General features: G+C 33.6%; 2 protein-coding genes across 2 annotated transcripts; both read right to left on the reverse strand.

Annotated features, from left to right (window-relative positions):
- Positions 1-272: 272 nt before the first annotated feature.
- LOC132313698 (uncharacterized) lies at positions 273-9,651 on the reverse strand. Its single transcript, XM_059812596.1, has 10 exons — positions 9,466-9,651; positions 8,252-8,477; positions 7,987-8,144; positions 7,746-7,891; positions 7,028-7,090; positions 6,836-6,928; positions 3,276-3,437; positions 2,704-2,795; positions 1,764-1,930; positions 273-986 (listed from the first exon to the last, which is right to left on the reverse strand). Exons 1-10 carry the CDS (start codon positions 9,542-9,544, stop codon positions 688-690), a joined length of 1,485 nt encoding a protein of 494 aa, XP_059668579.1. The 5' UTR covers positions 9,545-9,651; the 3' UTR covers positions 273-687.
- Positions 9,652-19,086: 9,435 nt separating this feature from the next.
- Positions 19,087-21,349, reverse strand: LOC132314765 (LOB domain-containing protein 20). Its single transcript, XM_059813587.1, has 2 exons — positions 20,972-21,349; positions 19,087-19,425 (listed from the first exon to the last, which is right to left on the reverse strand). Exons 1-2 carry the CDS (start codon positions 21,347-21,349, stop codon positions 19,087-19,089), a joined length of 717 nt encoding a protein of 238 aa, XP_059669570.1.
- Positions 21,350-23,186: the final 1,837 nt, after the last annotated feature.

The following is a 23,186-nucleotide window of genomic DNA, read 5'->3' on the forward strand; positions in this document are numbered from 1 at the left end:
TTACAATAATTACCTAACAAGAAATGAAGATGGTGTTCAGTAAAGATGACTAGACGAGTCCATGTAATACAACTTCAACCAATCCTATTGAACATGACATAAGAATAAAAAGTTTGCGAATGTGAATAGACCGACCATGTAACATGTATGATGTTGTGCGGTCCAACAAGTAATATGGACATTCGTAAGCATGGGCTGTAGATTAGATAGATCATAGCAAACATTAATTAATGCAATATATACATTCCATATGGCAATAATTGTTAAGACAGTTACGTAACATCACAATAAAATATGCATACAATATTGAAGCCCAATCCGTCCAAATTCCAGAAAAATTGACTTGGGTACTTGGTCCATGTGTAAGATTAGCTCAGAAAAAGACGTATTATTGAGGTCCATGCCATCCACGTGAGTGAGAGAGATGGGCACAATAACTGACTATATACTTGATTGAAATTTTTCACAAATGAGCTTTCATCAATACAACTATGGTTACAAAAACAAATAGTCGCCCAGCGGTATCAAGCCCTTAAGTATCAAGCCCTTGAGGGTTGAAACCTTAAACCTTAATGGAGGCATAGGTATCAAGAGAACCAATGCGTTTGATAACGATCACCACATAAAGGGAGCAAGATCTCATCTAAATTTTCAAAAATGGCCACATGAAGCCCTAGAGTAACTCATCTAATATTTTAAGTTAGACCAAGTTCCAATCACTACAGCATTCTGCTCATCTGACCCACTTCCAATTGTTTCATCCGAACTGTCATCCGGAAGGACTTGTATTCTATCAGCATGCTTAATGGCCCAATCAGTGAACTCTGGGGAGGATGTCAACCGAGCCACGGCTTCCCTCGTTGATTCCTCTGTGAATTTCTCCCACTCTTCCTTTGAGAACTTCTTTCTGTTGGGTGTTTTATGGAAGGTAGAATAGTAATTCTGCTCATTTCGTATCACTCTACTGTTAGAAGGTGACACCAAACCTGCAACCACCAAAAACAATGAATGTCAAATGTAATGGAGGATAGACAGCAAATGGCAGGTCATCCTTGCCAAATATGCCCGAAAAAACAAATTATTACGGAGTATCATTATATTGAAATCACAGAAGCAGCTTCCACAACACATCATCCACATGATATCCTCTTCTACAACATTTCTTCCAAAGAAAATACAATTCCCTAATTTTCTTCATTTGATTTTTAGGCCTGCTAAAAATTCTTAGTGTCCATATCCCAACAATAGAAACCTTCATGAAAGTAGAGAAAGCCACGGCGTCTTAAAATTACTGAAGTATACACTGTTGGTTCATAAAGGCAGGTAATATCATTTACTTAGTTTTTTATAGCAGAAAGGACGCATACCAATCCTGTAAAAAGAAAAGAGTGAAACGACTGTATGTGTGCTTGACACACACTACAAAATTTACCCACCCAAAATTCACACAAGCAAAAGTAGGTGACTCTCAGACAGTTGCTACAGTCCCTCAAAATGCAACAACAGCCAAAACCAAGGAGTGTGAACAGCAGGAGACAGACACCAGTCTATACGCTATCAAATCACAGCAGGATGTGATAATCATCCACTAAATATTGATTTTGGTAGGATCCATTCATGCTGAAGAACTGGTTGAAATCACAAAGCATCTCATTGGAATTAAATTATTTCCAAGCCAAAACAAAAATATTATATGCATTCACTTTTTAAAATCAATGCGAATTGGAAAAGGAGGGTTAAGATGAGTGAAAAAAGATTTTAACCTTCAACAGGAGAATTGGACCAAGCAGACAAACTCCTTGGGCTATTCAACAATGTTCCTCGAGCACCCATGTTCTTTGACCTATTAAGGAACTCAGCACGATTGTGCTTTGGAGTTGTCCAAGCACCACTTTGTGGCCAAGTCTCGTCCCCAAAACATGATGGATACCTAAATTGAATTACATTATTAATGTTAATCTATTGATAATACAAAGTAAATGAGGAAGTTTTGGAATCTGACCTATCAACTGCACCAGAATACCACTAAAAACAGCGAAGCCAATTATCCATAGCTCAGATCCACAAAGGAACATGGTCCACCATTTTATTTGTCTACCATTTAAAGAAGCCTATTTGGTTCCTTAATACCATTTTAAATAAGTCTATTAACATTGATCCTGTAGTCTGTGTCATAGTTTCTGCGCCTCCAAATGTTGAGACAAAAGTTAAAATATAATAGAATTATATTACTATATTCCCATTAAACATCCGATGAACTCTTTAATCAATGTTCGTGCTCATCAGTCTATTTGGTTCCTTAATACCATTTTAAATAAGCCTATTTGGTTCCCTTAATACCATCAACATTGATCCTGTAGTCTGTATCATAGTTTCTGCACCTCCAAATGTTGAGACAAAAGTTAAAATATAATAGGATTATATTACTATATTCCCATTAAACATCCGAAGAACTCTTTAATCAATGTTCATGTTCATCAGTCCATTCAACCAACTTTCACAGGCCACCAATTCTGATCATCCAAATGAATGGCTTAGGTAATTTTTACTCAACATATCTAATAAAAGATTGCATTGATTTAGATGTCGTAAACGAAACATATTGAAAAGACTGGTCAACCGCATAAAATATCTATTGGGTACCAGTCTTCCAGAATGAGTTGTGAAATAGGTGGCAGGAAAGAAAAGCTATATCGAACTTACTCTAGAACATGCCACTTTGAAGAAGTGATAAGAGAGCAAATTGTCACACAAGTAACCAGTACCCCCATTGCCAAAGGAGTATCAAGAGTGCTCTGACAGAGGATAAAAACCAATAAGTTAGGAACAGCACAAATTTTAAGATATATAAATATATTAAAATATTAAACCAATTACCTAAAAATTCGATTTGCACAAATATTTCCAGATCCATAAGCAAGGGGACGTCAGCATTAAGTAAAAGGACATCTATTTTCATACGCAATAAAACAAATACAAAAGGCTTTCAGTAAGTGTTTTTGTGATGGCAGGGTCGCCTACGTTTGATAAGTAATGTTGAGGGACACATAAAATGTGACTTGAGTTGTAAAACATTAGAAGCAAAGGATGTCAGCGATAAGTAAAAGGACATCTATTTTCATGTTTTTTGATGGCAGGGTCGCCTACATTTAGTGACTAATGTTGAGGGACAATTATAATGTGATTTCAGTTATACAACATTACAAGCATACTATTCCCCATTATGAGTATTAAAACCTTCCTAATTTTTATACGTAATTACATTTACAGAGCACCTGAAAAATAAATGTTGCCGCAATGATGCGCATTGCCCATTTCACAAATTGAGCTACGCCAACATCCACACTTCCATCTTCTGAAATAACATATTTCCGCACAATCCAGTAACCTAGAGCAGCTCCTGCAAGAATAATCAAGACCAGTAGAAATACAGACACCTGTAAAAGGGCAAGGTGAAACTGTTAAGATATAAAGGGAAAACAAATATGTCAACCTGATTTAGTTGAAAACTGGAGAATCATTAAAAGAAATCAAAAACGAAACTATACACACACCAAGAAGCCAACAAAAAGTGTCACATTCACATTGATTACTGTTAGTTTCTTCCTCCATATTCCTTTTGGACCTTTTGTACCGATTCAAGAACCACCACATCAAGATACCAAACTAGTCCTCTTGCCAAACAAGTGCAGGGGCGGAGCCAGGATTTTATTTTAGGGGGGCACAGTGCACTTATTGAGAAAAAAAAAAAAAAAAAAAATTTGTAAAATAATATGCTAAATAAGTAGTGTAAATAAATAAATACTTGGGCAAATATAAGAACCAAAATATTGATTAATAAAATTTTCGTAAAATACAATCACAACTGTCTTTGATGGGTATTCTCATTTTGAAGCGATTTATGAATTGATTTAAATAAGTAGAAGAAAAATAAAAAGAATAAGAAGAGAAAAAACTGTTATAGTACATACATTATAAGTGAAGAAAGAAAAATTTGAAAAAGGAACGAAAAATTAGAGAAGGAAAGAAAATATGGAGTAATTGAAGAAGGGGGATATGTGTAAAGGAAATTAGAGGAATTTGAAAATTTTGGGGGGGGGGGAGACGTGGCCCCTCTGGGCCTTAATTGGCTCCGCCCCCGAGCAAGTGAACTGCAGATTATGAACCCAAAGACTAAATTATGAGTGAAATTGTCCAAATGTTATGTATGGGTGCTATGCGATTGCGATTCATAACAAGCTTGCAATTGCAAAACTGCATAGAAATAATTTCAAAGGAATCATGCCTGTTCCAAAATATGACATAGCCACACGACACAAATGACAGCATGTGTAATTGTGTATGCAAATTCATAATTTCATAAGCTACTAGTAACTTTGATCATTCAAATTAATTAATATTCAATAGAAGAAATAGTAACAGAAATCAAACCTATAAATGATTTTTGCAATGATGGATAAATTGCCTTTTTTTTTTCTTCTTTTTTTTTTTTTAGAGAAGGGAAAAAAACCTTTAAGACTCAACATGAACGAATTTTTTAAAGGATTTATGACTGTTTCACATATTTCACAGCACTTGCATACTTCTACACCAAGAAAATTGAATCATGCAGATTGAAAGTTGAAACATTGTCCTTCAGATGATATTAGAAGGGCAGGCGTGAAACCGAAATTTCTATAGTTGTAAGGTTCGCTATCTTTTGAATTCTAAGATGCAATGATGATGCCTAAGGAATTCAACGTAATGGGCCCAACTTTTTCCACACGTCTCCTTCTTTCCTTAATTTATTTTGCACATCCCAACCCCCGACCTCCCTTTGTTTATCTTTTTCCTATCCCTTAAAAAGATTCGGTTAGGCAAGCCGAACACTTTCCTTCCATCCAAACATTCAGACAGCATAGTTACTGTTCCCAACACAGCCTCAAAGATGTTGCTTTTCCTTATTTGATTGCGCTATCAAAACTCACATCACTCGATACTTTTACCAGCATTTAGGCACAAGGAATTCCCCACTGTGTTTTGTAATCTAATCTGTGCACATTAGGATAGATTCGCACTCAAATACCCAATCTGCAGACCAGCAGGAAAGTTGTCCCTTGCTCAAAGAAATTAGGTTCCCCAACTTTAAAACACATTCACTTGTATCTTAGAAGTGCTAAGACAACTTTATATTGTGGTGATACAGCTTTTTATGAAATATGATTCCAACAACCACAGGATTCACAAGAAGCTACTTGTAAGCAAGCTACTTTGCAAGGAAGTACCTATAAATCATATCTGTAGTCAACAATCTCATGACTCTCCACAATGTTAAATCTAGCAGGACTTCAACTTTTATGTTAATTCTAATAATAGAAGTGTTAACTTTGTCAGTTCATTTTAAAAGTCAATTATAAAAATAAAAATAAAAAATCTAAGTACAACCTGTTAATGGGAAACCTTACATATTGACAAAAGCAACAGTAGATATTTATAAATAAATAAATAAATAAGAGGAAAAAAGAAGAAGAAGAAGAAGAAGAAGAAGGTAATATTTAGTTGTCAACTGGCCTTTTGATACATGCAATGAATAGATGGAAATGCTTCTCTAGAGTCAAAATGTTAAGAACAAAAACTTCAAAATTCAATAAGATGACTAAATGCAATCTCAATATCCGTCATAAAGACAAAAAATAAATTACTCCGTATAAGAGAACATCAAATGAGCTTTTATGTTTAGTGCATTTTTCTGCCCAAAATCTAATATATTAAGGGAAGACATGATGTTCCCCAGATAGAAAAAATAAGTAAATAAAATCTCCTTGACGGAAGAAAATTTAGCAAAAGTTTTTACACAAACTTATTGAATTATTAAAGAAAATAATGTTGTGCATTAGTGATGAATTTTTTAATTAATGAATAAGATTTGAAAGACATTAAAGTAAAATACTGCTGAAATAACATAATTTTATTCCCTAACATCAATCTAAAAAATGATAAGATAAAGTACTTTCATAGAAGAAAATTTTGGAATTTATCAACACTAAATATAAAATTGGTAAATTCTTTTTTCAAAAGTAAAAAACAAAGATTACACATACAACATATAGAAAATATTTCATCACAGCTTAACTAATTACAGTAAAAAAACAAAAAATTATAATAATAATAATAACACAAGAATTACACCAGCCTCAACTAGACTAAACAGAGCATTTCCTAACCAGTTAGATGGCCTGGGTCTGGATACAAGAATTCTATTACCTAACTATCTCAACCCATGTCGGTTTTAGACTACTCTTTCCCCTATAATAAGGACTACATCATATTTCATCACTAGCACAGAAGTTGGTTGTTATTAAACATGGTCAAATCATCTCAATCTATTTTCTCTGATTTAATCTCAAATTGGTGTTACCTCAAGTCTTCAAACATCTCATCAGTATATTTCTTTCTAGTTTTATCCTTTCCCATCTTGCCACATATTCATCTCAACAATTTTGCTACACTCATTTTATGAATATCATTTCTTATCGCCCAACATTTTGTCCAATAAAATATGACTGGTTTACTTGGGAAAAAAATAAAAATATGACTGGTTTAAGAACCAAATATGACTGGTGGTAGGTTTAGGGCAACAAGTGGTAGTGCCACTGCATAAAAATCTTAAGAAGCATTTTCAAGTTTCAATTAAGGGGTACTAGGCAAAACATTTCAAATTGAATGACTTAATTTACACAAAAAGTTATTTAATATCCATAAAACTATATTGCAAAGCTAATGAAGCTGACTACAGCAGTTTAGATGTGTGCTTACTAGAAGGTGATAAATGGGAAAGGAAAGTAAGAGTACTTACAGGGTTGTGCATCTCTTCACTCAGCCCAAAATTGATAAGAATAGAATTAACAAACATTGAAAATTGATGTAACAGAAAAGATCCTGCTCCAAGCTGAAACAACATGGAGGTAAGGTTCATAAATGTAGGATGTTTAACAAAACTAATGAATTACTTTCTAACAGCATTAGACTGGAGCAAAAGAACGTTTACCACTGATCCATATATAGTAAGGTAGAAGACATTTTTCCTTCCAGTTGGTAATAATTTCATTCCCTGTGCCACAATGCAGCCTAATGAGACATCTAATTTTTTATGAACATAATAACAGGTTGTAGAACTAAGACGAAAGAAATGTTCTATAAAATCATACAGCTGAGATGCAATTCTATAGTAAGCAAAATCATGCTTCAACAATTAATTAAGCAGTAAGACTTTACTTGGAGATGAATGCATCGATGCACGTCATAACATAACAGTTATTTTCCCTTTCCTTGTCCATTTTATAGCTCTCAACAAGAATACCACTTTCTTGTAAATACATATTTAGATGATGACACTTTAAAATCCCACAATGAAATTTCTAGTTTCCTTTGGCACGATCACAACACTACACAGAGTCATTGTGGATTCAATATTTCTTTTAGTTATTGATCAGACTGTAAATGCAACCATTGACAACCATTTCTAATTTTTTCGGCCTGCAATTCTAAGAACATTTCAAAGTGTTTCCCAACATATCAAATAATAATGATTTTTTTTTGGGTCCTAGTACAGGGTCTGAACCATACAAACAAGACCATATGATAGTAAAGAGTTTGTGTAAATCTAAATAGCAACAATATAAGCAAATAATAATAATAATAATAATAATAATAAAATTAATTTTAAATTTTAAAAAAACTATTTCATGCATACTGGACCCAAATACCTGAAACAGAAGGATTATAATGACAAGCAACACACCAATGGCCATTGAACTGCTATAATAAAAGGGAACCCAACTGCTGATAATTGGTGCCAAGAGAAGACAAAGAAGACCCAATGCAAGACAAAGCAGACGCCATCGTTGAAACTCTGCATGCAACAGACAAGTGGAGCAGGATAGCAAATTAAATCTGAGCTTCAGGAAAATACAATAAACAAATAATAAATAAAAGAAAAATCCCGACCTTCTTCAACAGTGACAGTGACAGAACCAGAAACATCACCAACAAACTTGACATCAATGTATCTGTCCCGATAAGGTGACATGAAAGAGCTCCATAGCCCCTTCTGGACAGATTTCCATTCATTCTTCTCACATTGACATAATCCAAGGGAAGCATTCCTGCACAACATTTACTCAGTGATCTCCACCATCATGAAACTTCAGCACTTAAGGTAAAATGTGTATTGAGAGAGAGAGGAGCTGTAAGTCCACGATATTTGGCTTACTGGTGAAAACAAATCTGAATTTTGCTATGTAATCTCTCAGGGATAGCTACCGATGGGGCCACAGTAACCTTAAACGAACTGGCATATCTCCCAAGTTTTGATCTCGATAGACCAGCAACTCGAATACGCTTACACAGTAAAACATCTTTAGAACCACGAGCAGATAATGTATGGCCAGGGAGGGTGGATGGAGTTACATCAAGAGATGGATTTTGCACATCAATGCCTGAAAATTCAATTTTAATATGCTTGAGATTATTAATATCTAACATACCCGCTTAGAGTCAACGTCAAAAATGAAAGCTGCTGCATAAATGTGGTTGTCCAAGCTTCCATGACAAACATAATCTCAAACACATCACTAAATTGAGCGTCTTAAGCACCATATATAGAAACAACTACTGAACCATCCATAACCTAAAATAGTCATTCCAATTGAACAAGGCAAACATGCAAAACAAAGAAATTTCAATTCTTTCCTTGTTTCCTAGATTTTCTAGGAAATGAAGTTAACCCAACATTTATGTAGAGTTTTTCAGTTATTGGAAAGGAAAAAAGATATATTGCTGGTAAAAATTACTTTAATCTGTAGAAGAATTTTCTGTGAATATATTTTTAGTAGAAACAAATCAACCCAAAAACACATACATATTGTACAACTTGCGTCCCAATTATTCACAATATAAGACCCTGCCATCAATGTTACAAAAGCAATGCAACTTCTCCGTATCGAATAAATAGAGTAATACATCAAAAACGAACAAGAAAATCAAACAAATATATTGTAAACGCTCTAATTATAAAATTCAGGAATGAAGTTTGAGAAAAGAAAAACAAATTATCAATCTACTAAAGCAACTGCTTAAAAATCAGGCTGAGATCAAACGAACAATAAAATCCAACAAATAATGTAAATGCTCTAATGTAAAAAAAATCAGGACTGAAGTTTAAGAAAAGAAAAGCAAATTATCAACCTTCCAAACCAACTGCTTAAAAGGCACGCTGAGATCAAACACTGCAGAGTCTACACCAAATTGTTTAAACCAAAACTACAAGACGAAACCCTAATTTTTCGTGTAGTCAATTTTTAAAAATAAATAAAATAAAATAAAATAAACTACAATACTGAATATCAAAGTTTCTTTGCATTAATTTCACACACCTCATTATAAGACCGAAAAGCACTTCTCGAAATTGTATTATGTGATAAGTACCTGACACAGGGGTCGAACGTGAGGAGATCGAAAGCAAAACTAAGAGGAAGAACACAAAAATGGCAGTAGATGAGCCCATCGCTCTCTCTCTGTGTCACCTCTTCTCTTCCCTCTCTAGAGAGAGAACGCTCGCTTCGTCTCTCGAGTTCTTCATACAACTTTCCAAAAACTATCTTTCAAAAAAAAAAACACACCTACCTAAAACTATATATATATACGCACGCATATATTACTGCGTTAATAAAAAATATATTTGAGTCGGTAAAATTTAAAATTTCAGTACTTAATTTTGTATATTTTAAAAAATGCTAATTTTTTAAAACTATTAGCTTTGATTACCAACTTTACGAAACTAATTGCAAAAGTATATAAAAACACTTTTTATATTTTATCATGGTCTAAAATACCCCTCTCTCTCCTCTATTTCTTTCTCTGAGCTGTAGACCTATTTTATATCTACTATGCTATAGTATCTTTGTAATTGGTCCATTAGAATAGGTTCTTCCGAAAATCAAACATATCACAAGAAGCCGCCATAGCATTCACTCTATCAAGCAAAGCCAAGCACCAACGCATGACTTCCTGTCCTCCTTCATATTCATCTTCTGATAAACATAGTTGACTTAGCTTTATCGGTAGCCACCTAGAAAACATATTGGAGTTAGTTTATAAACAAATATATAAACACTTCAACAAAATTGCAATTCTGGATAAATAATTTGTGATGACCGTGTCATCTTTGTCCTTTTTTCTGGCATTTATTTTTTTTATTAATCATTTATTTGATTTATTTTTTTCACGCGTTGCCATAGGATTTTGTTGCGCCAGAGGTAGGCTTTGGTGCTCGGAAACGATTTCCGACACCATGTGTATTGCATTATATTATCTTTTACAGTTCCTGTATGATTTAATTTTGTTGAAAAGCATGCTCGTTTTATTTTATTTTCTAGGGGTATGGATGCATAGTTTTTTCAGAAATATTTTTATTTTTTGAGGTGTTTTGTATAACTAAGTTTCTGAGATATTTTGCCTTGGGGACTTTTGTGCAAATATTTTTTGAGATATTTAGTGAAGGGACTAAGTTGCAATTTGGGCAAAGAGTGACAAGTGACACTCTCCCATTCGCCCATTTGTTGACTTACCATTGGATACACTTGGAAGCCTAGGATGGTGACAAGTGTAAAGCTTGGATTAAGCCTAGTGAGGAGGCCTAGATTGGTGACAAGTGGATGGTGGATGTGTGTGTGAGAGAGAGGTAGTGTTGGTGTGTATGTGTTTGGCTAACAAAGCTTTAGGGTTAGTGGGAAACGATGTGAAAGTGGTTTTCCTCATAAAGGCCACCATTGCAGCCACCTTGAACCCTGGCCACCATTTTCAGATTTCGACCATTTTTCCTTGGAATTTGGCATTCCACCTTGAAAATCAAATATTCCTCTCTTCCATATCTAGAACACCTTTTCACAGTTTCTCCATTTGATGTCGCTTGCCATGGATTCTAGAGGGACAATCATCTAGTAAGGCACTTTGAGAAATCCTGAAACCCTAGCCTCCATTTTTGAAATTCGAACCATTTCCCTTGGGATTTTGGTCTTCCACCTTGAAGACCGAATTTTTCTCTCTTCTTTCTTTAGAACACCTTTTTCACAGTTTTTCCATTTGATGCCGTTTGCCTTGGATTCTAGAGGGACAATCCTCTAGTGAGGCACTTTGAGAAATCCTGAAACCCTAGCCTCCATTTCTGAGAATCGAACCATTTCCCTTGGGATTTTGGTCTTCCACCTTGAAGACCGACTTTTCCTCTCTTCTTTCTCTAGAACACATTTTCAGAGTTTTTCAATTTGAATTTGTTTGCCTTGGATTCTGGAGGAACAATCCTCTAGTGAGGTAGGAGTTGTCCTATGTTTATACTTTTGTTATATCTTTGTTCCTTTGAGTTAATATACATTGTATGCATATATTTTGAATTCTAGGGTTGTATTTAGATGTATATTGCATGAAATTAACTTAGGGCTTTGTTTTGATTAAGGCTTTTACATGATCTTTAACTTGTGTTAAGTTGTTTCATTAAGTGATGTTTTGAAATCTAGAGATTTTCATTAGAGTAATTTTTAGAGTAATTCTATATAATTTTTGTCAATGATTTAATTATGTATTTGATACTTTGTTATTGTTTAAATCATGGACCTTAAGCTTATAGTATACTAGCATGAATAAATTTCATAGGTTGATTTTATGGTAGTACTTTAAATTGATTTTCTTTGTAAACTTGTTTATGTGATTGCTATTGTGGTTTTAGTGACTTGATTGTGTAACTATTAAATTGTTTACATTGTTTTAGAATTGTGACATCTTTGATATATCTACTTGTGAGTAAATCATAGTGTGTGTGTGTATGCCACCTTGGCCTTAGGAGCATGGTAGTTACCATTTTGTTCATAACATTTATAAGGTTATAAGTTGCGTATGTACAGCACGTATAACATGATTGAAGGATGGACGCCATCCGAACATTGAAAAAGTGGACATCGAGTCTAGTGGGTTGAAAGTCCCATAGTACACTTGGCCAGCGGGGTGTGAAAGTGCACCGTTTTTATCATCGTGTACGATGTGTGCATGCATTACATTGCATAATGAAGTTGCATGTGTGGGTTGCATCATAGTGGAGTCTATGTGCAAGTTATTTTGTAGTTCTTGGAGTGGTGTACACTTTGTTATCTTATTAACTTTATGGTAGTTGTTCTTGCTAGTATTTACTTATTGTTGATTTCACATCTTTATTTCCAAGTTGATCTTACTAGGTAATTATAACTTGTTGGTTGTGTTAGTTGTTCCATTATTGTTTATGTTCTTTCCTCATTGTGGATTATGTTTAAATGTTTCAAATATAGCTTAGGATGGTCCCTTAGCTTCCCTTTTAAAACTAGATGTTAAGGAGCATGATCCACATGTGTTTGGTTTATATTATATTTGCAAAGAATCATTGAAACTTTAGGGCATACGCATGCGTTTCATCCTACTGAGTAACTCGTTTACTCACCCTAGTTAATTTGGGTCTTTTATCTTGGGGGCATTTTAGGTATTTCATGTTGCATTTTAATTTTGGTTTAAACTATAGTTGTTTAAAAAACTCATTTTTAGGGGGAGTTGCTTCACGAACTTCGAATTTATTTTTGCTTCGAAAAACAGACGTTTTAAAAAACTTCACGGTTGCAGATAGTAGCGACCGATTGCAGCTGCACTTTTTGAGTTCTGTTCACCGTTCATGAACTTTGCGATCGGTCGCAAAGGTGGCGATCGATCGCACTGGACACTTCATGTTTTTAAAAATTAAAATTTGGCTATTGTCCATCATTCATGGATTCTGCGATTGGTCACACCATCTGTGATCGATCCTACCTGTACTCATTTTGACATTTCTTTTCAAAATTTTGAAAATTCATATCTTATTCGTTTTAACTCCAAATTAGGTGATTTTTGAGACTAAATTTATTAAATTTTCGTTGTCTATCCAATGATATGCACGATAGTATCCATTTCTATTTGAAATGACCATTTTACCCCTAGTGGTTCATTTTGTCTATTTTAAACCCTAGTTTCTGCATTTGGTTTATTTGAGTCTCGGCATCTTAGAGATGGTATTCATCTCTAGAGACTTCATTTCTTTCATTGCTTTTGCATTTAGGATCCGTTATCAGGTCAGTTTTCAGGTTACTTGCTGGCACACTTGGTTCAGATAATTCGGGCCATCACATAATCAACCAACCTGCCTACCTCTAAATATTATATATACAGAGTATATATTTGTATATAAGCATAATTTATACATGCAGATTGTAGGGAGAAGGCAAAAGTACTAAATTAGTAATTCTTGAATGTTTTTTCCTCCTCCTTCATATTTATCTTCAGATAAACACAGTTGGCAACCAAAAAATGCATCATTCAGTAAATTATTTTTTTCCTCTCCACCCCACCCTTGCAGCAACCACTACATCACAACTAAATCCTCTGATAAAGAAGAAGAGGATAAGAAGTCCATATAAGATATCAGTGCCCGATCGAATTTTGGATTCTCTGTGCAAAAAGAATCGAATATGGTGCCGCCATCGACATCAAAGTATTCAATAATGAGCAAATCAGATGAATTAAACGACGCTGGATAGCTGGTAAGCTGGAACACCGGCAATGGCGAGGTGTTCGACACAAAGATCGTGGTTTTTTTGGGGAGTGGGTTGGTACCATTACCAGGTTAGATATGGTGGGTGATTGCTGCAAAGGTATAAGAATGAATAAGAAAGATATGGGCATACAAGTTAGAGAGAAATAGATAAGAGAAAGTATAAAGTAGAAAGGAACATTTTGGTCCATGAGAAAATGAAAAAAGTGTTTTTGTATATTTTTGCAATTAGTTTCAGAAAGTTGGTAGTCAAACCTAATAGTTTGAAAAAGTTAGCATTTTTTAAAATATGCAAAATTAAGTAGTGGGATTTAAAATTTATCCTAACTTTATCTATCTTAGTGGAGTGACAGTTAAAAGTATATATTTAAGATTATAAAAAATATATATTAAAAAAGGATAAAAGTCATTTCCCTAGTAACATAAATCAATAGCCACACTACCTTCCAAAAACACGAATATATATATAGCCACTAGCCCCAATGAAATAATCTCTCCTCTTTAAAGATGAATGGCTTTATATTATGAATGTGCACATTTGCGTTAAACTTTCAAAAGAAAAAAATGATGAGTGAAGAAAATTAAATAGTAGTGGGTTAGAAGTAAATTTGCACATAAAAAGTGATTCATGTTTTAAATTTGTAGATATGGAAAAAATTATATATTGTTTTACATTAATATTCGTTGTACCACCTGCAATGTTACTAAGGTACTGTTTGATAAAACTGAAAATTAAGCACTGAAATACTGAATTTTAAGCGCCGAATATATTAATTTGAAAACCTGTTTGATAACGTTTTAATTTTAAGCGCTGAATTCATTAAAGTTGTTTGTTATATACAAAAGCAGAAGTTTGAAAGTTGTACGTATTACATTTTTGCCCTCAATATCTGATACTCATAACAGTTTTATATTTATAATACAAAAATATTAATAAAACAACCATATTTACTCAATAAAATAAATAAATATGAAATTTTAAAATATATGAATTTTGTATTACATAATATTTATGTATGGTATCGAAAAGGGTGTTACAAAGATTAAAAAAAGTAAAATTTAAAATATATGAGTTTTGAATTGAAAAATATTTAGGTAGGGTATTGAAAAGGGTGTTACAAAGATTAAAGAAAATATTTGAAAAAGAATTCTTATTTAGGAATAAAATTATATTATATAAATAATTGATGAAAATTTTAAATGTGTGGGTTTTGGATTACATACTAATATTTATGTAGGTATGGTGTTACAAAAATTAAAGAAACTAAAATTTAAAATATATGTGTTTTGAAATACATAATATTTATGTAGGATATTGAAAAATGTGTTACAAAAATTAAGGAAAGTGAAAAAAGAATTCTTATCTAGGAACAAAATTATCTTATATAAATAATTAATGAAAATTTAAAATATATAGATTTTGGATATCAAAAAGAATGTTACAAAAGATTAAAGAAAATAAAATTTAAAATATATGGGTTTTGAATTACATGGTAAGGTATTGCAAAGAGTGTTAAGAACGTACGTGAAAGATAATTATTCTCTGAGAATAAAATTCTATTAGATAAATAATTACATAATATTAGAATTCTGTTATAATTGAGGGTAGAGTAGTCATTAAAAAGTTATTTTTTAAACCCAACCACTTACCGTCTTCTGTAATAAGTGATAAGTAACATTCCGCTTAAAATTTTGGCCTCTTTTAAACGGTACTTATCATGTTAAGCGGTGTCTTAGAATTTTATCAAACAAACTTATTTTTAAAAATCATTTACCGTGTTCTGCATTTAGCGCTGAATTAGGAAATCAAACAGGCCCTAAGATTTGAAAGATAACCCGACTAATCGATTTGAAAACTAAAGTGAAATAGTTATGTGAGTAATATGGTATTATCTAGGAGTGTACACAATTTCGTTCCTACAATTAATTTTTGGCAGAATTGGAATTGGAATGGGAATCGGATCCGTTCCCAATAGTTTCAAAAAATTGTAACCAAAATCGGAACCTTTCCTAACCGGTTCCACGGGTCCGATTCGATATCGGTTCCTTTTTAAAAATAATAATAATAATTGAATGACTCTAAACCCATCTGTAATACATTTTGATATATAATATTGTACATAAGAACATAAATTTATTAGATATATATATATATATCTTTGTAGGCATCAATAGGCATATATATTACTTAGTATTTATATAATAAAAAACATAATGTATATAATTATTCAATAGTTCCAGTTTCAGTTCCGGAGTATGGAATCGGAACCGAAGTACCAGCACCGATTTCGGTTCCCAACGATTCCACCGGTTCTTTGTGCACCCCTAAATTATTATCAATCTCAATTTTTATATTCTTTAGTTAGATTACAACAATATATATTTTATTAGTTACGATAGCTCCAACTCTAATTCAGCCAAAGCATATCACCTATGTGGTATGGTGGGAATAGGGATCCACATAGGCTTGTGCCTAATCAGAATAAAAGAAATATAGAAAACGTTTTATAATACTCAATGTATTTATCAGGTGGTGTCCCAGCCAATAGACAAGGGTATCACAACTAAGTACCCGATGTACGATTATAATTTTATTTAACATACTTAAAATCACTAAACTGTTTAAACTTTAAGGGTTAAGTGCAAAAAATCTCCTCTACTATCGATATAATAATCTCTGTGTAGTGTAAAACACCCATATACTATTGATTTGGTGCAAAAAGTCCCCTGGAGACTTAAAATGGCGATAATACCCTCATTTTAGGAGAATAAATTAATAAGTATAAATACCAACCATGTAAAATGACTATTTTGTCTAAATTGTGTATGAATTTTTTAAATAACCTCGCTCCCCCTCTTTTTTTCTCTTTCCACCCACCACCACCACCAACTACATTTTCCAAATTCAAAAACCAGAATCACAAATCCAAACCCAAACCTACACACACATATACATAACCCAAACCATTTTGCATTTCCACCGCCATCACCACTGCCACCAAATCCAACCCATAATTATCTTGATCCAACATTAAGAAAGGAAAGTTCCATGAATGCACTAGAGCAAGAAAAGAGGTAATAAGTTCTGTTTGAGTGTACTTGTAAATAAGTCATAATATATTTTTTTATACAAACTTATTAATTTATTTGAGGCATCACCAATTGTCATGTTAGATGCACGCAGTAAAAAAATATATATTTTTTCATCCTCATTTCTCGCGCGTACAACATATATATATATATATAACATTTGGTGTACAAACCCCAATTAGTGGAATTGGAACGAATTGATGAAAACCCTTTTGTGAGTCACAAAAGAGATTCAATTTTCTTAATGGAGGACAAATTGATGAAACCGTTTATGTGTATATCATTGTCGCTAAATTGAATCGTTTGTTGCAGAGCCTCTCCCATTGCGAGGAATGTGAGAGAAGAAGGGCGGTGATGGTGGTGGTTAGTGGGCCGGGGTGGCGGCCAAAAAATTGCATCTCTTGATTATCTACCTTCTATTTTTTTTGGTTCTCTCATCAATGGATAGAGACTGTGTGTGGGCTTGATTGAGTAAGTGATGGTATATGGAAGTTGTTGAATGAGTCAGTGATGGGCTTTGAGTTTATATACACGTGTGTAAACATAAATACATATATATATATACACACACATTTTTAGGTGTGGCTACGATCGAGGTTGTGGCCTGTAATAATGGTGCGAGGAAGTGGCTCGTTGGTGGAGAGGAGAGAGAGGGAGAGTCGGAGAGAGAGATGAGGGGCAAATTAGGAATAAAATTGCCAAAAAGTGGTCAGGGGGCTTATTTGTACCTTTTTTTTTTTAAAGATTATGGATTGAAATGCAAATTTCTTAAAAGGAATGACTTATTGTGAACATAACCTATATTAAAGGAGGGTTTTTTGCACTTAACCCTAAACTTAAAGCACGAAAAAATTTATTTTTGTTTTAAAAGGGACTCATTCTACCAACTAGACCTTTAGATAAGTTCCAAAATTTATTTTCAAGTTAAATACACATAAAAGTGTATAACGCCCCTTTTTAATGGCAGATCCACATGGGATCTAGTAGGGACAGTTGTCCCCACTTGACTTTCTTGTATTTTTATTTTGCATATAATTTTTTATTTAATTAATCATGTAAATATGAAGTTCTATATAAATACAAAAAATTGCAATAGCTAGTGATACTTTTTCATCCTACCGAAATAAAAAGTGGTCTCTCAATGAAAAAACACTCGGCTTCCTCCAATTCCACTAAAAGGAGAGTAAAAGGCAGGGGAGAGAGTTTTGATGGAAACGTTCTGAATTATGAATGAAATGACACGTAATTTAACCAGACAATAGAGTGAAAGTCTATCTCTGACAAGAGCGAAAGTCCGTCAAAGCAATTTAATGAATGTTATGAAAATTATTTTAATTTTTGCTTTTGTATGCTCTCATGGATGTACCCTGGCGTAAGGAATAAAAGAAACAAATTAGCATGCCAAATATGACAAGTGAGTATATTTATTGCCTCATTACATCCCTAATGAAAATATATATTGATATATGTATTTTAATTTTTTTTTTTTATTATTTTGGTTTAAATTATTTTTTTATATTATTGTCGAAATTAAGTTCCCCTATAGAAAAGAATTATTTGCTCTTCCATTGCCCCTTGTCAAAATTGTCGGCTTAAGGGCATCCAGTATAGGGTAACCGGATGGCTATGCACAATTTTTTGCCTATTACGTCTAACGTGGCTAGTTGCAATATTTAGTTACCACATTTGTATGGTATAGTGATAGATGTTTTGACAATATTTTTATAGGACGAGCACTTTAGAAGAGAGAGAGAATGAAAAGAGAGAAGGAGAGAAAATGAAAGTCGAACCAATTTTCAATAGCAAAATCGCTGTTACCTGCATCTACACATTTTGCTAGTCCCATACAATGCATTCTACTCGCCCAATGCACATGCCAGTCGGTAAAAAGCCTCTTACACCCGATGGCCCAACGAATGTGTTAACATATTGTTTGAAATTACCTACATTTTATAACTCCCAAAACTGTATGGTTGGAGATTCAAGTCCGACAAAGAGTGCATGAGTTATTTGTCGGAGGAATATATATAAATATTTCGATTTTCAGCTAAAGACTATGATTTGAACATTTATGGACTAGCCTAAAACAACATGGTGATCATGAATGCATAATTGCATATACGCAGTACTCATAGCTGTTTCAATAGGCCACAGTGACCCAATTATCTGCTTGGTGCCAATACACACGTACGTATAAATGTGTGTGTGAGAGAGAGAGAGCATGCAAGAGAGATGACAGTTGTTTGTATTAGTCTTTATATTGCAATTCATAACAGCTAGCCTAAGTGGACATCCAGTTATTTTGTGGAAAATAAGAAGGAAGAAAAAAAAGGAAACAACCATGCATCAGAAAGTTTTTAACTTGGATGAAGTATCTGGTTAGCAAATGCAACCGGATTTCGACTCTCTTCCTCATCTTCTTGATCCTCTTCTCGGGAAGGCTTTGAAAGTTGAAGAGGCTCAAAAATACGCCCAGACGGGACTGTCTCGACTGCAATGTCAAAATTAGAGTTGAAGCTGCTCATGTGAACCAAGTTGTTCGACGCCGAAGAGTTATTTGAGTATGCTGGCTGTAACAACGTAATGTGTTGTTGCTGCTGCTGCTGTTGTGTGCTTTGAAGCGCATTTGCTACTGCAAACCTACTGTTGATTAGCTGATTTTGCACCATTGCGAGCTCGGCTTGCAAGGATGCCACCTACAAAACATTACAACAATAATAGCACATATATGACACAAGTGTGGTTAATTTAAATAGATGAGAAAGTTAATTTTCTTTTAATTTTTTTCTTTACATACTTTGAATTCGAAAACTTGTATATATGTAATGTATCAGTACTCTTCGCTTATCATCTTTAATATCATGCATGGGATGCAGTGCTTGAATTGCCTCTATATAAGCATTGTGTTCTAACAGTGAAATTAAATTGATCATCACTCATGTGACGGTCACATGAAATGATTTTTTTACCTGTAAATATATTGTTATTAGGGCCGGCTTGACCCTTAGGCGACTTAAGCAGTCTAAGCCCCAATCAATAAGAAGGCACTTAAAAATATTATTTTCTTATTGTATTAGACTTTTAAAAATTTTTATTTTCTTTATCAGTTAGGCCCTAAGAAGACTCCTAAAATTATTATTTCAACTTCTAAATATTTTTATTTCCTTACATTATTAGATAGCCGAGCCAATAAGAAGACTCCTAAAATTATTATTTTTGCTTTATTAGACTTCTTAAAAAATTTATTTCCTTATACTACTAGACCCCTAAAATTATTATTTTATCTTTCTAAGTTCCTAACATTTTTATTTCCTTATATTATTAATTCCAACTAATTGTAACTATTTCCATACTATAAAGCCCTAAAATTATTACTTCTTAACTGTTTATTATTATTGTTGTTGTTATTATTATTATTTACAATATATATATATATATATATATATATATATATATATATATTGCCAGGTTAACAAAAGAATATATTATAGACTTCTTTATTTTATTATATTATTATACTTCTCGTCACTAGAGAATTGATTAATTTTAAAGTTTTCACTTCACTTTCTATCATAATTCACAATTTTATCCTTATCTAATTTTTTTTCCTCCTCTCCTTCTTCCATGTTTCTATTGAATATATATTTAACTAATAGTTAAGCTAAAACAATTAACTAATAATTGTGGAAATTAATTTTTAAATAATTTTAAAATTTATACAATAGTGAAAAAAAATATTATTCACTTAAATTTACGTTGCCCTACTTACTCTCTACTTACTATCAAACAGTTTCATTTAAATAATATTATTAATATATTAAGAGATCATTTTTATAATTTTCGTCTAAGGAGCTGCCCCTGATTGTTATATATGCATTTTTTATTGGACTTCTGTAATATTAATAATATTAGTGTATATAGCAAATTAACATGCAACACACACACACACACAAAAAAAAAAAAATATATGAGCTTTTGCGTGTGTGTATATATAATATATATATGTGTGTCTTTTTCCCAAGCATGCCCAATTAATATTCTACCATTTTGTTTTTGGCCTAGGCTTGCACTGTAACCGCCAGTTTTGCAAAGCGAGTTCTTTGGAAATAATTAATTAAGCCTATATATATGTCAGGTGTGTAGAGAACTTTGTAAAGCTTTTCAATTTTTTTCTTTAGATTGAAAGGAAATTAAAGTCTTTAGTGAGAAACAAACAGTATAGTACTAGCCAGTAAATTAAACCTGCTGCTGTAAAGCAAGTATGGTTGACACACAACCGTAAACCGGATCCGATAGCCTTGCCTGAGCTTCATAAGATATGGTGACCACAGCATCGTGTCTCCTGCTCACCGGAATGTGGAGCAAGAGCTTCGAGACATTGCTCGCACCAAAAACCTTGTGCACAGCCGCGAACCGAGCCGCACCCTGGTCCGAGCTGAAATAGGGTGCAAAGATGCAGCCATTAATGCACTTTCTCCTCAAGAACTTGCATGCCCCACAAGGAGCAGCCGTAGACGACACCCCCACTGGCGGAGCCTCCATTGGAGCGGTGGCACGTTTGGCAGTGCCCTTACCCCGCCTTTCAGACGTGGCATGATCAGCACCTCTTGTCTCTGCCATGTAAAAATTAAAGGAAGTGTGAGGAGCTGATCAGTAAAGGTCGCTAAGGGTGATATATATATTGAGAGAGAGAGAGTGGGGTAAGGTGGGTATTTATACGCATGAATGATGTGGGAAGAGGGGAGGCATGTATGTCTCGTGAGGGTTGGCAAGGTGAATGTGGTAACCTATATATATATATATTATATGTATGTATTGAGAGAGGGAGAGAGACGTTATGGGTGGTTAAATGGGCCGGAAGAGTACTTTGGTGTGAGGTGCACGTGCAAAGGGAGTGTTTATACTAAAAAGGGTTATTTAATTACAATGTAACGTACATAATATAAATAATAGTACATATATATATATATTGGTTTGTTTGTGCAGCTTGTGGCATATAGGCATGGTTGTAACTGTTGTATACATGGAAGGGGACTAGGCACAAGATTTGTGCTGCCGTGGCGTGTGGGACGGTGGAAGCCACGCATACTTGGTTGTTATAGCATGAGATTATTACAAATTAAGCACATATGGAGTTATTTTTTATTTTTTTCTCCCGACACAAACAAGGAATAGCTAGATACCCAAACGACTGAATTCGACGTCTTCAAGAGACCTGCATGCCTGCTACATTTTTTCTTATATATATAAATTTGACGTCTTCAAGGATTGTTCCAGACTGCAGCTTGCGATCGATGCATGACCCTTTGATTGTCGATCACCCTAAGAACCATATATAGTCCAGGATCCATTCCCAATTTTGTATTATTTTAACACTCTTCCAAATTCAGACTTAACTCATGAGTTTGATTTGGAGAGGATTGTACATATTGAAGATTTATTTGCCGGACACAAGTTCAAAGGGCGCGGTTTTAAGAGTTCTCACGTTATAAAAAAAAATTTAAAAATTAAAATTAAAAGGTTGCAATTAGGGAAGTACTTTTCCTTGAAAACTAAAAAAAAAAAAAAAAAAAAAAAAAAAAAAAAAAGGGGGAATTATCTCCTCCTCAAAAGCCTACAATGCTAAGTTTTAAACCACAGCGTCCATTTCCTATGAGTTGCGCTATGTGGAAATAATATGATAAAAATTAATCTAGACAAAGGTACTTGGTCGAATAGGGTTTAAGTTGTTCTTTTGTCTCAATTTTGCTTACCTTAATTTTACCGAAATAAAATTAACATCGCACAAATATGATGGAAATAATGTAAAGAGAGAATACTAAGAGATATATTGACATGGGGTTTTTAGGCTTAAAATTCTTATTAAAAGAAATCTAACCAACCGGAACGAAAACCACGGAGACTCCAATGAAACAATCTATTATTTCCAAGTAAAATAGAATAAATTGTCTCAAACTTACACCCACCCCACTCTACCAAAAATCCAGTTGCAGAGTGCCTAAGGTTGACTCTTGCAACTCTTCATCCAACTAGTGCTGACTTTTAACTTACTCATCAATCCTAGCTTATAAAAAAAAAAAAAAAATGGACGAATGTACGTATTGTTCCCTCTTGTAATTGATACATCTTTCCTTTAAATTTGTATTTTGAGAAGGCAAACAAAAAGCCTTCTCTTCTGAACGACATCAACTGAATCTTCAATTGACACGAGCTCCCATCAAAACGAGAAAACACATTAATAACACACTTATGTGAAACAGTGTGCTCTCAAAATAATACATAAACAAATATATATATATAACGATATTCCGCAAAAAAAACACTCGAAAAGGCTCTCTCAAATTGCTGTAAATTGATCTCGTAAAGTCGTAATCAATTATGAGAGAAAAAGTGCTAAAAAGTCCTAACTTATAACTTAGACAATCTAATTCGACACATACTATGCATGTGTATTTTC

This window comes from Cornus florida, unplaced genomic scaffold, assembly GCF_030987335.1.
Source record: "Cornus florida cultivar Cherokee Brave unplaced genomic scaffold, ASM3098733v1 CherokeeBrave_3.0.0_Hap2_Chr06, whole genome shotgun sequence".
Taxonomy (NCBI): domain Eukaryota; kingdom Viridiplantae; phylum Streptophyta; class Magnoliopsida; order Cornales; family Cornaceae; genus Cornus; species Cornus florida.

Excerpts from the sequence above, each read along its gene's own strand:
- LOC132313698 (XM_059812596.1), bottom strand. The coding sequence starts at position 9,544 with ATGGGCTCATCTACTGCCATTTTTGTGTTCTTCCTCTTAGTTTTGCTT. Across the intron at positions 3,438-6,835 it reads GTGAAGAGATGCACAACCCT|GTGTCTGTATTTCTACTGGT; the intron begins GTAAGTACTCTT and ends GCCCTTTTACAG. Across the intron at positions 1,931-2,703 it reads TCAAAGTGGCATGTTCTAGA|GTATCCATCATGTTTTGGGG; the intron begins GTAAGTTCGATA and ends AATTCAATTTAG.
- LOC132314765 (XM_059813587.1), bottom strand. The coding sequence starts at position 21,349 with ATGGCAGAGACAAGAGGTGCTGATCATGCCACGTCTGAAAGGCGGGGT. Across the intron at positions 19,426-20,971 it reads TACTTGCTTTACAGCAGCAG|GTGGCATCCTTGCAAGCCGA; the intron begins GTTTAATTTACT and ends AATGTTTTGTAG.